Source organism: Macaca nemestrina, chromosome 8 (genome assembly GCF_043159975.1).
Source record: "Macaca nemestrina isolate mMacNem1 chromosome 8, mMacNem.hap1, whole genome shotgun sequence".
Classification (NCBI taxonomy): domain Eukaryota; kingdom Metazoa; phylum Chordata; class Mammalia; order Primates; family Cercopithecidae; genus Macaca; species Macaca nemestrina.
In genome coordinates, this window is record NC_092132.1 from 91,488,324 (window position 1) to 91,505,127 (window position 16,804).

At 48.4% G+C, this 16,804-nt stretch overlaps 1 protein-coding gene across 5 annotated transcripts in view; it reads right to left on the reverse strand.

Annotated features, from left to right (window-relative positions):
* The window catches only part of LOC105482299 (regulator of G protein signaling 20), a 108,787-nt gene that overhangs the window by 77,791 nt on the left and 14,192 nt on the right, over positions 1-16,804 (reverse strand). Inside the window, exons 1-2 of one of the 5 annotated variants that reach the window (XM_071068244.1) lie at positions 2,349-2,453; positions 1,865-2,206 (exon numbers count right to left, since the gene is read on the reverse strand). In XM_071068244.1, coding sequence (XP_070924345.1) covers positions 1,865-1,870 — 6 coding nt within the window. In that variant the 5' untranslated portion in view covers positions 1,871-2,206; positions 2,349-2,453. Of the gene's footprint in view, positions 1-379; positions 593-622; positions 950-1,425; positions 1,812-1,864; positions 2,207-2,348; positions 2,454-16,804 lie in introns of those variants that run through there. The other 4 variants (XM_011742327.3, XM_011742324.3, XM_071068245.1 and 1 more) reach the window with 4 other exon arrangements.

Below are 16,804 nucleotides of genomic sequence, written 5' to 3' on the forward strand. Positions count from 1 at the left end.
GACTTTCCAAAATACGCTTCGGGTGATCAGTGCGATTTCTAGGGTCTAAAGTCTAGACTTCTGCGTTCTCCACCAAGTCACCGACCCGAGGCCGCAGAGGTGGAATCGCGGACGCCCTGGCAGGCCCGGGACATACTGATCCTGGTGGCGCGAAGGCCCTCTTCGGACACAGACGCACCCGCAGCCACACTCCCCCAAACACGCACTAAAGCTACCGGCAGTAACCCCCGACTCGCACCCGCTCCCGCCCAGCAGCAACGGCGACACCCCGAGGTCCGGACGCGCTGCGCGCCCCTCCTAGCCTCGGCCACTTTCCAGCACGAAGCCTCAGGGAGAGCCCGAGAGGAAGAAAGAGAGGTCGAGCAACCAGGATACTCACGAGCCCACTGTCCACCCCGCCAGCCGGAGGGGAAGCCCCTGCCGGCTCGCCTCCGTCCGCCGTGCGCATGCGTCCGGCGGGTGCCTTCTTTCTATTGCAGCGCCGAGGGCTGCCCTCTCTACGTCTGCGATTGCTCCGGGCGCCTTTCCCCTTTCTCCGGCTCTCGATCTTTGCTGTAGCCCTTTTCTCCCGGCCTCTTCCTCCCCTTGCTCTGCCTCCTCCCCGCCCCCTCACTCCCTTTACCCGGCCGGGCAATCCCACGTCTCGCCTCCCTCCAGCGGCGGCGCACTCCACCGCGGCGGGCGCTAGGGGTATCCCCGAGGTCCCAAGCAGCGCGCGACCTCCACCCCGGCCGCAGCCTCACTGCTCCAGCCCTGGATTAGCAAGTCCCAGGAGTGTGGATACGAAGCCAGGCGCGCGTGGAGGGCGTCCTCGAAGCCCTCTGTGTCATCGCCTCCCCTCGGCGCGCGGGGGCAGAGCGAGACTCGAGTGTGCTGGACTGCGTGCTCGGACCTTGTGAATGAAGGGAGCGGGAGGGAGGAGCGGGGTTGGGCGGCTGGCGCGGAGCGGGTGCTTGGTCCCCAGAGCTTTGCGTCTGTGGACTGCCCGCCTACAGAGGGCAGCCCCCTACCTTCTCCGCGGCCCGGGGCACCTCTCGGAGCTCTGTTCCCGCCCCTCCCCGGCGCAGCCTCGGCCTCCGGTCTTCCCGCCCTGGAAAGCGGCCCTCGCCGCCTCCCAGCTAGCCAGAGCGCGGAGGCCCCACTCGGCAAACGAGCGGGGGATAAGGGGAGGAACTAACCCCTGACTCGGCTCCCGCTGAGACCCTCGGCAGTCGCCCTCCGCGTCCCCTTCTCCAGGGACTCCCGAGTCCGGGAAGAGGAGTAGACCAGGGGGCAGCGGGAGGGGGAACCAAGCTGCCCAGCTCTCCAGACTCGCAACACCGCGTGTCCCCGTAGCCCGCAGCGTCCCCTCGAGAGTGGGACCCGGTGGGGCCGCGGGGGTAGTTCCCTGGAGCCCGGAGGGCTAAGCTGAAGCTGGAAACTGACCTGACACAAAAATAACATCACGTCATTTCCTCCCTTGCCTGCCGAGAGGGCAGGGGAGTGGGAGAGCGAGCGCGGGGAGCCGGCGGAGGCGCGTCTGGGGGAGGCTCGGAGTAGGGGGAGGAGAGCGACACGCCGGGAGTTTGAAAGGCAGTTTGAAAGGGAAGAGCGAGGGCTCCCTCCCGTTTTCTTGGACCCTGGAAAGGAAATGGCCCAGGAAAAAGTAGCTTGGAGTGTCTTCCCGCGAGGAGGGGCGGTGTCCCGGGAGCCTCCAGTGTCCCGTCCTATGACTTGCCCAGCCTTGTCCCGGCCTAACCGACCTTGCCGCCTTTCCCCGCTGCTGGCCCGGGCGGAGCGGGTCAGTCGGGGTTAGGAAGAATCGGGAGAGGCTGGTGTCCTGGGGAGGCTGGGTGTGGGGCGTAATGGAGACCACGATACTCACCGGCATGGGCGAGCTCTGCCCAGCGGTGGCGTCTTCCCTGGGCTTGCCGACCGGACGGGCGGGCCTCAGCGGACGACCCCCCGAGGGTCGGCCGGGCAGTGCCAGCGCTGCCCCGAGCAGGAGCGAGAGGCGGCCTGGCAGCTCCTCGTGCCCCCGCGAGAGCCGGCCGGCCGGCAGGGCGGGAAGCAGCGGGGAGAAGTTCGGGCGCCTCCGGGGAGCTTCGGGAGGGGGTCGCCGGAGAAGGTGAGAGAAGAACCTTGTGAGACTGGAAAGCGGGCTATAAAGGAGGCCGAGCAGCTTCGGGGCGGCAGGCGAGTATGGGAGCTGTGCAGGCGGGAAGGGCTGGGGCAGGGAGAGAGAAACAAAACCAGCATACGGTTAATGTGGTGTCCGGCCGCTTAGACAGGGCTCTTTACTACAGAGTTTTGAGGCGTTACTTTGGGGGTGCAAGAGAAGGTCGGTGAAAGCAAAAGGAAAGGCCTACAGTTAGATTCTTTCCCCTCCCACTCCTGTTTTTCCTAACTCCGTGCTACTTGAAGTGTGGTCCATGGGCCAGCAGCTTCGCCAACACCTAGGAGCTTGTTAGAAATACTCTTGAGCCCCACCCAGGCTACTGCATCGGAATCTGCATAGTAGCATTCCCAGGGGACTCTTATGTGCGCTGAATGTGACATGCGCTATGCAGAAGGGTCTGTGTTCACATCTCCTGGTTCTTCAGAATTTGGATGAAAATCTTAGTTCACTTTTGTAACTGTTACTCTTCCCCTCCCTTCTCTGATCTTCCCTTGTTCCCCCTGCCCTTTCGCATCTCCCTAAGTGCCCAGGGTTCTGCCTGCCAGAGGCACAGAGTTCGCCTTGGCTACTAGATTCTATTGGGATTGTTGCCTACGGAAGGTCCAGATACTGGCTGAAGGTGGCTGAAGGGCCCCAGACCCTTCACAGGCTGGTTGGAGAAAGGGACTGGCCATTGCGGCTGTGGTTATGTTACGTGGAGCAGGGAACACCGGGATTCCATGTTAGGGCTGCTACTACAAGTGAACCCTCTACGGACCCCCTTTCCAAACTCCATGTGTCCTTCTTATTCTCGGGAACACCGGCCTTTCCACCTTCCACTTGTTGCTTAGGAGACCTAAGCGTTGAGGATTTTTTTTTTTTCCCCTTGGAAAGTGGAGGGAAGCATTAGTTTAGAAGTCAGAAACCCACGGTTCTACACTCGACCTTGCCACGAACTTAATGGCTAATACTGGGAAAGGCTCTTTATTTTCTGAGTTCATTTATAAAGGGATTGAACTTAGTGGCTTTTTAAGGTCACCTGCCTCGTTCAGGCTCTCATCTTTGAGACGCTCTAAGTTTCTTGGTGCACTGACGTTTAGTGTAGTTACAAACCGGAATGTAGCTCGGCCAATCCAAACACCCCCTCATGCCAAACAAAAAACAATTTAATCTGTCTGTGAAAAACAAGAGCGGTGGTTGCCAAAAAAAAAATGAAGGTGGAGGCGGGAAGCAGCGAATAAAGTGCCGGGGTGGTGAGGCGCGGGAGGCGAGCGCGGGTGCTCTGGGTTGGGCGTGGGTCCCAAGGGCGCGGCGGCCGCTCTCCAGGGTCCTGAAGGCGGGAGCGGTCGCGGGCGGCCTCGTGGGCCTGGCGCGGTTCCCTCACTCCGCAGTCACCAGGCCCGGCCTGTTTTCTTTCGGCTGTGGAAGTCTTGTGGGAAGCGATTGTCAGGAGAGAGGGAAGGAAACCTAGCAACCCATTCTCATTCATGAGGCCTTTTCTGGGAAAGCCGCGAGTGCGGTGGCTGATTTGTCTTTCTGTCGTTTGTTTGCCCCCGGGTGAGTTGAACTCGGTTTGCATTTCCGAGTAAGTTCACACTGTTTCACTTCCCCTCATTACCTTTTCCTGGAGAATGGGGTCGTTCTCCTAGTATTTTCATTCTCCCCGTTCAGCTGCTCCCCTCCCCCGCTCTCTGGCAAGGTGCTTTTATTTTAGGGGCTGGAGCTGGGAGCCGAGGAGGCTTCTGGAGAAGCGCCAACAGCTTCCTGGAGGGGGTAAAGTGGGCGACTTGGAAATCAGTCTTGGCGCCCAGGGAATGAGCTGCTGAGCGTTCGTCTCGCCCGAGAGGAGGACAGGGGACGCGACCCTCCGGCTGGGGCTTGGGGTGTGGAGGCTCAGCTGCCGCCATGTGTGCTCGGCCTCCGCCCGGCAGCTGGTCCTGGGAGGCACCTGCGGGGGACTGCGGGGCGGCGGCCGCGTCTGCGCCCCGCTCCGGAGCTAGGGCCCTCGGCGAGGGCGGGAACTTCGGCGGCCAAGGGCGCCCGGGCCGGCGGGACCCTACGCTAAGAAGTCGAGAGAGGACCAGCCGGGTTCCTGGAGACCTAAAGCCTGATGAGCCCACCCACGACTTTCCTGACCCTACGCAAGGGCTTGAACAAAGCCGAAAATGCTGAAAGGGAGCGCCCAGCACTCTTCTGCGACGCACGCCCAACTTCGAGGAGCCGGAGCGAGCTCCAAAGGCCTTTCGTGGGTTGCAGAATTTGTCGTCTCCAGCTCCTGTTTTCAAATGGTTTTGTGAGAACGTGCGAACTCGTAACCTCGTTTCTCCCCTCACCCCAGTCCTTCTTCCCGAGTCACTTGCACGCCCCTGCCCCTTCCTTGGGCACGCTTCATTAGGCATTTTGCTTCGGTCCTGTGCTTTGAGACAGAGACTCTTGTGAGGGAAGTGGTGGAAATGGTCAGACAGAATAAAAGTCCCAAACCTGATCCAAGAAAAACAAGACTCAGCTCCTTTGCTCCTCTGGAGACAGTCACCGCTTGCCGGCCCCACACTGGCCTCCGGATCAGCCGCCTGCTCGCCTGCTTCTCTGAAGCCACCGCGAGTCTGGCTCGCGGAACCCAGCGGCTTCTCCAGTTAGGGGAAGGGATGAGGGTGAATCAAGCAAGTTGTGGGGTGCTGGAATCCTTCCGCACTTCTGGCAAGGACGAAGCCGAAGAGTATCAATGTAGCCAAAAAATTCGATCTGAGAAAAGACCTTCAGCTGCCCGAAGGGCTGCACTTTGGGCTGCACTTCAGAGAGCCTTGTCCTCCTTTTAGGCCAGATTCTATTTGACAGTCTAAGGCTTTTAATAATATTAGCCACAGATTGGAATTATCAGGACCATATTCCTGGAAGCACTGGCCCCTAGGGATCCAGATTATTTGGGGAATACTTTATTCCGATTGAACCACCAAATCCCTAATCAATCATGTTGACTACTGAACAGCAACCAGAGTGCCTTTATGCAATAGAAAATCGCCACAGCCTAAATCCATATGTACAATGTCTTGCCCACTTCAAATGGAAGGTTTTCTCTCATGCTTAAACAGCAGCATTTCATAAAGGAAACATCCATAGCAGAATAAAGGACTCCTGTACCAAAACTTTCTGAGAGCCTTTAGAATTAAAGTCACGGTTCTAACAGAATTTGAAGTTAGTTTTATGAAACGACCTATTTTCTCCTGGACTTTATTTTTAAGTTCCACTTTGTTGTAGTTTAGTCATATTATACATTTTAACTTTCTGTTATTTGGAAATGTAATTCCTCCACTTGGATCGAAGAATCTAGCTGACAGTGAAAACTATAAAGGCAAATCTTCCCCTGCACTGACCATAAATTATGCAGATTGAAAGGTGGCAATATAAATAACAGCTCCTGGCTACTAGAGTCACAGGTTAACATTAATTTGAGGTGAACCCAACTCTTCATAATATGTTTCCATTATTAAGGTTCCTTCAGAATCTCAATGTTCCTCGTGAACATACAACTCTTAAAAAGAATATTTCTGCAGCTCATAATCAGTTCTGACTTGTTCCATTCTTTTAATAACTTTTAAAATGTATTTATGCCTAGGGCTTATGTGGAGATGTCATAAAGAGATGTGTAATGGAGGCAATGATAAGGAGGGAGGAGGGGCTGGAAAGGGAAGTGGAGTGGGCCAGACATGAGAGCTACTTAGATGACTTGTATGTCTAGGGAAGGGAAACACTCAAAGGCTCTGTCTGCCCTGCTCCTGCAGATAACTGGGTCCTCTGTTCTCGCCACAGGCATTACTAGCCAAGTAAGGGACGTAGGGTAGGAGATGGTGTTTTTTGTTTTGTTTTGTTTTGGTTTGGTTTTGGTTTTTTTTTTTCCAGAGTCTTATTCTGCCACCCAGGCTGGAGTAGAGTGGTGTGATCTCAGCTCACTGCAACCTCCACCTCCTGGGTTCAAGCGATTCTCCTGCCTCAGCCTCCTTAGTAGCTGGGATTACAGGCATGCGCCACCTTGCCCAGCTAATTTTTGTATTTTTAGTAGATATGGGGTTTCACCATGTTGGTCAGACTGATCTCGAACTTCTGATCTCATGTGATCCTCCCACCTTGGCCTCCCAAAGTGGTGGCATTATAGGCATGAGCCACCATGCCCCGCCGGATATGGTGCTTTGAAACTTATATAAAAACTGAACCCTTGTTATTCTTCTCCAAACTTTCTCCTCTTGCAGTCTTCACCAGCTTAGTAAATGGCAATTTAACTATTTTTGTTCAGGTGAAAAACATCATTGGAGTATCCCAGACTCTCTTTTTAAAATTCTCTGGCCAAATCCAACTACTTCATATTCACAGCTGTTACCCTGTGTTATATGTTGACTTGCACCTCTCAAAATTTACATATTAAAATCCTAGTCCCTAGTACCTTGGAATATGACCTTACTTGGAAATAGCATTGCAGCAGATGTAATTAGTAAAATGAAGGCCACCCTATTCCAGCATGACTGGTATCCTTATACAAAGGGGAAATTTGGACACAGATATACACACAGAGAGAATGCCACGTAAGGCAGAAATTGGGTTGATGCATCCACAGCCCAAGAAATGCCAGAGGTTGACTGCAAACGAGGCATGGAGTATATTCTGCCTCAAAAGGAATTTGGCCTCAATATTGCAACATGGAAACGCTGACTGAGTTTCGAACCTTCCTATCCTATCCTGTGGACTTCAGAATGAAGACTGCAACATTAGCTCTTACTTGAATTTCCAGCCTGCTGGCCTGCCCTGCAGATTTCAGACTTGACACCCCCCACAATTACATGAGCCAATTCCTTAAAGTATATCTCTCCCCATGTAACACACAGATGCACACACACACACACACACACACACACACACACCCTCTTATTGCTTCTGATTCTCTGGGGAATCTTGACTAATGCACACCCCTCACTGATCTTTCTCCTTTCCTTTACCATATTTCCTGTCATAGTCTCATTTCAACACTGAAGCCAAAGTTATCCTTCAAAACAGTTATCCTTGAAAATGTCACTCTACAGCTGCAGACTTTCTTTCTTTTTTCTGAGACAGAGTCTTGCTTTGTTGGATCCCAGGGCTCACTGCAGCCTCTGCCGCCTGGATTCAAGCAATTCTTATGCCTCAGCCTCCCTGGGATTACAGGAGTGTGCCATGATGACCAAGTAATTTTTTTTGTCATTTTAGTAGAGACAGGGTTTCATCATGTTGGTCAGGCTGGTCTTGAACTCCTGGTCTCAAGCGATCCACCCTCCTCGGCCTCCTAAAGGGCTGGGATTACAGGTGTGAGCCACCGCACCCATCCCAGCTCCAGACTTTCTATTGACTTCTGATTTCAGAGTAAAATCCAAAATCCTTACTCTAGCTCTCAAAGAACTACACGAATGATTCCACTCTGCCTCTGAGATCTCTTCTTCCTCTACAGTTCCTCTCTGCAATACAGTTTTTTTTTCTATAGCCCTTGTCACCATCTGACATAGTATATAATCACTTGTTTATTTGTAAGAATTAAGCAATAATTTTGTCTCTTTCGCTTATTGCTCTCTCCATAGAATCTAGAAAAGTGCTTGGATGGATAAAGTATTCAATTAATATTTGTTGGACAGGTGAATTAAAAACAAACTCAAATATCATTCAGCCATAAAAAGGAGTGGAATTCTGATACATGCTATGACGTAGATGAACCTTAAAACCATGATGTTAAGTGAAAGATGACAGACGCAAAAGGACAAATATTGTATGACTCCATTTATATGAGGAGCCAAGAATAGGCAAATTCATAGAGACAGAAAGTAGAATAGAGGTTACTAAAGGCTGAGAAGAGGGGAGAATGGGGAGTAATTGTTTGGTGGATATAGAATTTCTGTTTGAGACGTGTATCAGGCCATTCTTGCATTGCTATAAAGAAATAACTGAGGCCGGGCGCGGTGGCTCAACCCTGTAATCCTAGCACTTTGGGAGGCCGAGTTGGGCGGATCACGAGGTCAGGAGATCGAGATCATCCTGGCTAACACGGTGAAACCCCGTCTCTACTAAAAAATACAAAAAAAAAAAAAAAAAAAAAAAAAAAAAAAAACTAGCCAGGCGTGGTGGCGGGCGCCTGTAGTCCCAGCTACTCGGGAGGCTGAGGCAGGAGAATGGTGTAAACCCAGGAGGCGGAGCTTACAGTGAGCTGAGATATGGCCACTGCACTCCAGCCTGGGCGACAGAGCAAGACTCCGTCTCAAAAAAAAAAAAAGAAAGAAATACCTGAGACTGGGTCATTTATCAAGAAAAACAATTTAATTGGTTCATGGTTCTGCAGGCAGTACAGGAAGCATGGCACTGGCATCTCTCCAGCTTTTGGGGAGGCCTAAGGGAGGTTTTTCTCATGGTGGATGGCGAAGTGGGAGCAGGCCTGTCACATGGCAAGAGGAGGAGCAAGAAATAGAGTAGAAGAGGGAGGTACCGCATATTTTTAAAAAACCAGATCGCCTGATAACTCACTCACTATCATGAGGACAGCATCCAGCCATGAGGGATTTGCCCTCATGACTCAATTGCCTCCCACCAGATCATGCCTCCAACACTGGGGATTACAATTCCACGTGAAATTTAGAGGAGACAACATCTGAACTATATCAGGAAGATAAAAGAGTTCTGGAAATAAATAGTGCCATTGAATCGTATGCCTAAAATGGTGAATTTTATGTTATTTATATTTTACTAAATTAAAAAAACCCTCAAGATGTGAGCTGAGAGGAGCCCAAGAAGTCCATCCAGGGAGGAAGGGCGGCTCAGTTAATTACTCTTTATTCTGTCATTGAGTTTGCAGCTATCTCTTGGGGTTCTCTCACTTGATTTCTGCTGCCACCACTCAAAGTGCTTGTAAGAGAGATATTGCCTAGTCTCATTCTGCTCCTAGCGTTTGATGGAACATAGATTGTGACATGGGGGAGTAGAAAGAGAACAGCAGAAACAAAAACCAGACCAGGAAGGGTCTTATAAGCCACTCACTTACTCATTCTTTCAACAAACATTTATTGTGTGTCTCCTGTGTAGGAGGCACTGTCCTAGATGCTTGGAATTCCGTGAATGAGAAAGAACATGACCTCCTATCATGGTGTGGTGAATGGGAGGGTAGTAAGGGTCCGTATAGTCTGAATAGGGCAACCAAATCATGGTAAGGACTTTGGATTTTATTTTAAAAGCAATGGGAAATCACTGAGAGGTTTTTCAGCAAGAGAGACATCTAGTTTATATCTTTAAAGACTCCTTTGGCTGCTTTGTATTGGAGTGAATTGGGGAGGGGGCAAGGGTAGGAATAAGAAAGATGATGATGACTTGGACAGGTCATGTAAATAAAATCATGAATAAATGGACAGGTTTGGCAGAAGTTTTAAAGATCGAATTAACAGGACTTCAGATGGATTGTAAGTGCAGGCTGAGAAAAAAAAAGAATCAAAGATAATTCCTAGTGTGTTTTCTTACTTGAGCAGTTGAATGGTTTACTGAACGGAGGGGACTAGGGAGGAAAATCAAGAATCCTGCTAAAGACAGATTTTTGAGATGGCTATGAGTCATTCAAATGGAGATGTCAGGCAGGTTGATGTAAAAGAGGCTTGGGCTTAGGGTAGGGAGGTCTGAGTGGGAGTTTAGGAGATGTGAATTTGGAAGTATTAGCATACAAAGGTATTTAAACCTACTGGAATTGGATAGGATCCCTAGAGACCAGGAAACAGAGAGACAGAATCCGAGAGAGAAGACTGAATCAATTTAAAGAGTCTGAACCCTATCTAGGTGGAGAAGAGTATCCCCTGACAACATTTAGTCAGGAAGTCAACACAATCATGTGTGTGTTTGTGAAAGATCTCTCTGTTCTCTAGTGTTACTTAGAAGCAGGCATCACTGGAAAGCAGACCAGGGACAAGCTGTTGCAATAATATATATATGTGTATATATATATATATTTATTTATTTATTTTGAGATGGACTGTCACTCTGTCACCCAAGCTGGAGTGCAGTGGCACGATCTCAACTCATTGCAACCTCCGCCTCTCGGGTCAAGCGATTCTCCTGCCTCGGCTTCCTAAGTAGCTGGGATTACAGGCGCCCGCCACCACGCCCAGCTAATTTGTGTGTTTTTAGTAGAGACAGGGTTTCACCATGTTGGCCAGGCTGGTCTCAAACTCCTGATCTCAGGTGATCCACCCACCTCAGCCTCCCAAAGTGCTGGGATTACAGGTGTGACCCACCACGCTTGGCCTGCAATAATGTTTTGAGAAATGCTTGTGACTTGATCCAGGAAAGTTTTAAATGGGTTAGAACTAAGTGAACAGATCAAGAGATAATTCAGAGTAATGTGGTCAAAATTTGAAGATTGATTGGAGGTTCGAAATGAGAACAAGAGCAAGGTCAAGAATTATACCTCCAAGTTTCTAGGTCGAAAGGGAACCATTTGCTGAGATAGAAAACTCAGGAAAAGAAAAGTCTGGGGACAGGGGAAGACATATTGCTAATTTTTTTTTTTTTGAGATGGAGTCTCACTCTGTCACCCAGGCTGGAGTGCAGTGGTGCGATCTCGGCTCACTGCAACCTCTGCCACCCAGCTTCAGGCAATTCTCCTGTCTCAGCCTCCTGAGTAGCTGGGATTACAGGCTCCTGCCGCCACGCCTGGCTAATTTTTGTAGTTTTAGTAGAGACACATTTTCTCCATCTTGGCCAGGCTGGTCTTGAACTCCTGAGCTCGTGAACCACCCATTCGGCCTCCTGAAGTGCTTGCTGGGATTACAGGCATGAGCCACCGCGCCTGGGCCATATTGCTAATTTTGAAGTGCTGCTAGACATTTATATCGCGACGCTCAGCAGATATTTGTAGCTTCTGTGTGGACCTCAGGAGACACAGCTGAGTGGAATCATCAGTCCATAGGCTGTCTCAAGGCCACTGACACAGTCAAGCTTAGCCAGGGAGAATGAGTCAAGTGAAATGAGAAAAAGGCCAAGGAGGAAAGCCTAGAAAATTCCTGGTATTTCAGAGTCAACAAAGGAAGGGGAAACTTCAAATGAGGCTGATGAAGTGCAGCTCAAGAAGTTGAAGAAAAACAAGATAAAAAGGACACCATCTATAACGTTCCTAATACTGTTCCAAAGACGCATCATTTATTCCATACAATAACAATGCATGCAGGCATTAGTCTCATATGCATTTTACAGAAGACTCTAAAAACTTCAGAAACTCATAAAAGTGAAAAATCTTGCCCAATGAATCATATCTAGAAAATAGCAGAGCAGGTTTGAAGGAATATAAACAAACCCCAGTCTAGCTGGTGTCTAACTCTTTGTTCCTTGTAAAGGGAATGAGGGGTGTGTGTGTGTGTGTGTGTGTGTGTGTGTACACACATATGTCTGTGTATACATAGACTATCTCTGTAAGGATGTATAGAGCATAGGAGCTGAAAAAAGTGAAGAGTTGTTGCCTTGGGTGAGAGAATGGTGGTTGGAAAGGGCGGGATGGAGACTGACTATATATTTTATTCTTCACATTGTTGTAATAAAGAGTCTGTGATACAGAATCAATTTTTTAAATGTCTGGCCATTGGCAGCTTCTAGTCACCATCACTCCTACTCCTCCGTCCGCCCGATATCTGGGCAAGCTGACACAAAAGTGCCGGTGCTCTCTCCTTGGGCAGCACCTGCAGGAAGTTCAAACCACGCAAGTCCTGGTCCTTGCAAAGGAGAACCCTCCACTCAGTCCCACCGTGAACCCCAAACCATGCTCCTTTCTCTGCCAGTTTTGGGCCTGCTTGGGGTCCTGCCCTGTTCTGCTTAGAGAGCCTCAATATGTGATCAATAAGCCTTTCCATGTTATCTTGGTGTGTGTAGCCTACTGGTCCTGACAACTGTAAGGCTGTGCTATTTTAATTTTGTGTTGTTTTGGTTTTTTGTTTGTTTGTTTGTGTTGAGACTGAGTATCTCTCGCGCTGTCACCTAGGCTGGAGTGCAGTGGCGCAATCTTGGCTCACTGCAACCTCCAACTTTCAGGTTCAAGCGATTCTCCTGCCTCAGCCTCCTGAGTAGTTGGGACTACAGGCAACTGCCAGCATGCCTGGCTAATTTTTGTATTTTTCGTAGAGACGGGGTTTCACCATGTTGGCCAGGCTGGTCTCGAACTCCTGACCTCAAGTGATCTGCTCACCTCAGCCTACCAAAGTGCTGGGATTACAGACAGAAGCTACCGTACCCAGCCCCTGTTTTAATTTTGAATGTTCTAATAAATAAATGTGAATTAACTAAACAACGTTTTAAATGACAGGAATACAAAGAGTCCATGTGCCAAAGTCCTAAGATTCCAAGATCTAACTGTGCTTTCTCCCCACTTTTTATATTTGCTAACTAACTAAAAAGAAAAACAAATATGAAATAAACTAAAGCTCCTGTTTCTTTTCCTGTAGCATTCTATATCCCCAAAGAGCAGGACAGGAGTTATTACATTTGATATCAGAAAATTGAAAAGAAACATTTAAAACTCATTTTTGAAGCTTTAGAATGTTTTTCCGGGATCCTCAGCTCCATAAAAATTACATTTGTTGCCAGGCGTGGTGGCTCATGCCTGTAATCTCCGCACTTTGGGAGGCTGAGGCAGGCAGATCACCTGAGGTCAGGAGTTCAAGACCAGTCTGGCCAACATGGTGAAACCCCGTCTCTACTAAAAATACTAAAAATACAGAAATTAGCCAGGCGTGGTGGTGTGTACCTGTAATCCCAGCTACTTGGGAGACTGAGGCAGGAGAATCGCTCGAACCTGGGAGGCGGGGGTTGCGGTGAGTTGAGATTGCCCCACTACACTTCAACCTGGGTAACAGAGGGAAGCTCCATCTCAAAAAAAAAAAAAAAAATGCATCTGTTCAAACTACAATATTTTCTTATCATGGAGGTTTACAATTTTAAAAATTCAGTAGGTATATCTACATCTAATATAGACATACATATGTATATTTTTACCAAAGAAATTATTCCTAGAGAATAGTAGAACCCTATAAAAACACATGTTCTGTATACTTATCTTTATTATAAAAATGTTGACTTTTTTTTTACCCTAAGGTATAAACATTTATAAAATATTCCTATAAACGTTATTTCAATAACTACTCCCTCCTGCTCCCAGCTATTTGATGAGTAAATTGCAGACCAGTGAGGATGATTTCTGTTAGTGCGAGTAAGGAGTACAACTGGCTCCCCAGTCCCGCCTCCTGGCTGTCACGCTCCTTGACCTTACCATATCCAAGAGACAGTCATTGTTAACTGATGCTGATGACTGTAATCTATGAGAGTGATATCATTGGTTCATATTCTCCCAATGCCTATTTATGATAGTTTCTAGGAGTAATTAAGGACTTTTGACCACATTCATCATCTTAGACCAAAATTTAAATTTGTCATCCTCTCACACTCAGCAAATAATAGGAATTCAATGACTAATTACTAATTCCATATTTCCAAGCCTACACAGGAGGTTGAATTACTGACTTGAATTCTGTAGGTACTAGCTCAGTTAGTCACATGGCTGCTAATTCTTCACTTTACTTAGTAAATTGATTAGTTCTCTGAATAATACAAAAATAGTAAAAAGAATGACACAGCTTTGGCAAGGCATGGTGGCTCGTGCCTGTAATCCCAGCACTCTGGGAGGCTGAGGTGGACAGATTATTTGAGCACAGGAGTTCGAGACCAGCCTGGGCAACATGGCAAAACCCCGGCTCTACAAAAAATACAAAAAAATTAGACAGATGTGGTGATGTGTGCCTGTAGTCCCAGCTTATCCTGGAGACTGAGATAGGAGGATCACCTGAGCCCAGGAAGTTTAGCCTGCAGTGAGCTGGGATCACACCACTGCACTGGTGATCTGAGACCCTGTCTTGGGGAAAAGGAAAAAAGAAAGAAGAATGCTACTTCCATAATGGTTGGATTTACCTAAAATTTGGAAACAGTATTTTAGATGCCAACAGGGCATTAGAAATGACAGACCCCCTGACATTTTACATAGTAAAGAATACACACCAAAGTGAAGACATTAGCAGGATCTGCCTCAGGTAATGCCAGACACCTTTGGTAAATTAAATCCGTGGAGTCCAAGATATTGTTAGTCTGTAAAACAAGTCAACAAGGTTCATACTGTAATATTTCATCCTAAGGTTTTTTGAAGATGGATGTTAGTAACCATGAGAAATGCAAAACCTTTTCATCCACATTCCAAGAGCTGGTGGAAGCAAATGCAGGCATGAAAAATGTAGCATGTGAAATGTAGGGGATGCTGTTGCTCAGAATAATTTTTTTTTTTTTTTAAAAACAACTTCTCTTTTTTGAGTGGCATAAGAGATAAATTTCACACCGCCACCATTTGAATTGTCACATTTTCCCAGGCTCTGCTACTCTCCTGAGGTACTGGTGAAATAAAGGGAGACAGCTGGCTAAAGCACAGAGCAGTGGAGGAAGGGTCAGGAGAGGAAGACCTGACCACAAGTTTCCCTTGTGACTTTGGATCATCTCTGTACTCACCTGGGCCTCAGTTTTCTTGTTTGTGCCATGGCGCTTAGTGAAGGTGGTCTCTAGGGCTTCTTGCCGAGCCTACGTCTGGGTTCAACATGCGGCCCATTCTCTGATACATAATCAGTCTCCAATGCCCTCTCTTAGGACAATCACACATCCAAACCCCAAACCTTCCACCCTACAGAGGAAGCAGAGCATAATCCCCAGCGAGAGCTCCAGAGCCAACCTGCCTCCCCAAGCACGTACTTCTCAACATCTCCTCGGTTATTTCCCAGCTCTCTTAATTAAATTGCAGTGGCCTCCTAAACAGCTCCAGCCTTTGCACCTACACAGCACCTGTGTCCACCCCACTCCATTCCCCACCTTACAGATGAGGGATCTTTCTAAAACATAAATGTGAGGCTGGGCTCGGTGGCTCAAGCCTGTAATCCCAGAACTTTGGGAGGCCAAGGCAGGCAGATCACCTAAGGTCAGAAGTTCAAGACCAGTCTGGCCAACATGGTGAAACCCCCGCCTCTACTAAAAATACAAAAATTAGCTGGGCATGTGACGGCGGGTGCCTGTAATCCCAGCTACTCGGGAGGCTGAGGCAGGAGAATTGCTTGAACCTGAGAGGCAGAGGTTGCAGTGAGCTGAGATTGCGCCACTGCACTCTAGCCTGGGTGACAGAGGAAGACTCAAAAAAAAAAAAAAAAGTAAGTGTGTCCTGTTCTTTCCTTCCTTTTCGCCTCACAGGGGCTCCTCATTTCTCTGCAGGATGAAGTTCAAGTGACTTTACATGGCATAGAAGACGTTCTGCAATTTGTTGATGTGTACTCTGTCTACCCATCTTTCTGTCACCTGTTCCTTGGTACTCAAAGCACCATTCACATTCATGTTCCTTCCGTTCCTAAAATTTCCTTGTTCATTCTCATTCCTGGGACTTTGTGTCAACTGCTTCTTCTGCCTGAATCACTCCCCTCTCCAGTTTCCTCTTCTTCTCTCCCAGGGCAATCTCCTCTCCTATTTATCCTTCAAGTCTTAGCTTAGATGCCATTTCCCTCAGGAAGCTCTCTCACGTTGGGGTTGCCTGTGTGCTCTGTATTGTGATAGTCTGTTTTCCCATCAAGCTCTGAATTCTGTGAGCCTCAAGACTTTGCAATATTCAGACCTCTGTCTCAAAACCCTGTGCAGTCAACCAGGTACAATGGCTCATGTCTGTAATCCAGTATTTTGGAATGTTGAGGCGGGTAGATCACTTGAGGCCAGGAGTTCAAGACCAGCCTGGCCAAAATAGTGAAGCCCCGTCTCCACTAAAAATGGATAAAATTAGCTGGGCACGGTGGTACACACCTGTAATCTCAGCTACTCAGGAGGCTGAGGCAAGAAAATAGCTCGAGCCCAGGAGGCAGAGGTCACGGTGAGCCGACATCACGCCACTATGTCAGCCTGGGTGACAGGGCAAACTCTGTCTTAAAAACAAACAAACAAAACAAAAAACCTCACAAAAAAACCTAAGCAGTACTGAGATATAACATGTACTGAATGAATATCTGCTAAATGAATGAACTTCGAAATGACATGATCTGGAGTTGATAATTGTTGAAGCTGGGTAATGGGCACATAAGATTTTATTATGCTGTTATGTCTAACACCTTTATAATAAACATATTTTTTGATAGATGTGGTTTTACATTTGCAAACAATGCATCTCATCTCTTCATCGATACAGAGGCGAGAAACTGGGGTAGAGACTGTAGCAATTGCATGAGTAGACCCTGAAGGTATGAGGTTTGTTAAAATGGATGTTCAGAGAAGGCCTGACACAAGAGGGCCACCCCATTTGTCCCCACGGACCTGGGCCGGATCTCTCAATTTCACACTGATGGAGCCTGAAAATCAACAAACAAGATGGCAAGAACAGGGAAGACATTGTTCTCTCCAAAGTGGACAATTTGTGACAGGCTCAGGAAGGCTGCCTGGGCTTTATAGCTTTTCCAGTGGTTCCTAATAAACCGGGCTTTGTGCGAGCCTCGTTCAGGCCATGTGGGGCCCTGTCGTTCTAAGGCTTTCTCCCTCCTCTGGCCCGGCTGCTGGGAGAACTTGTTAGCGGGCATT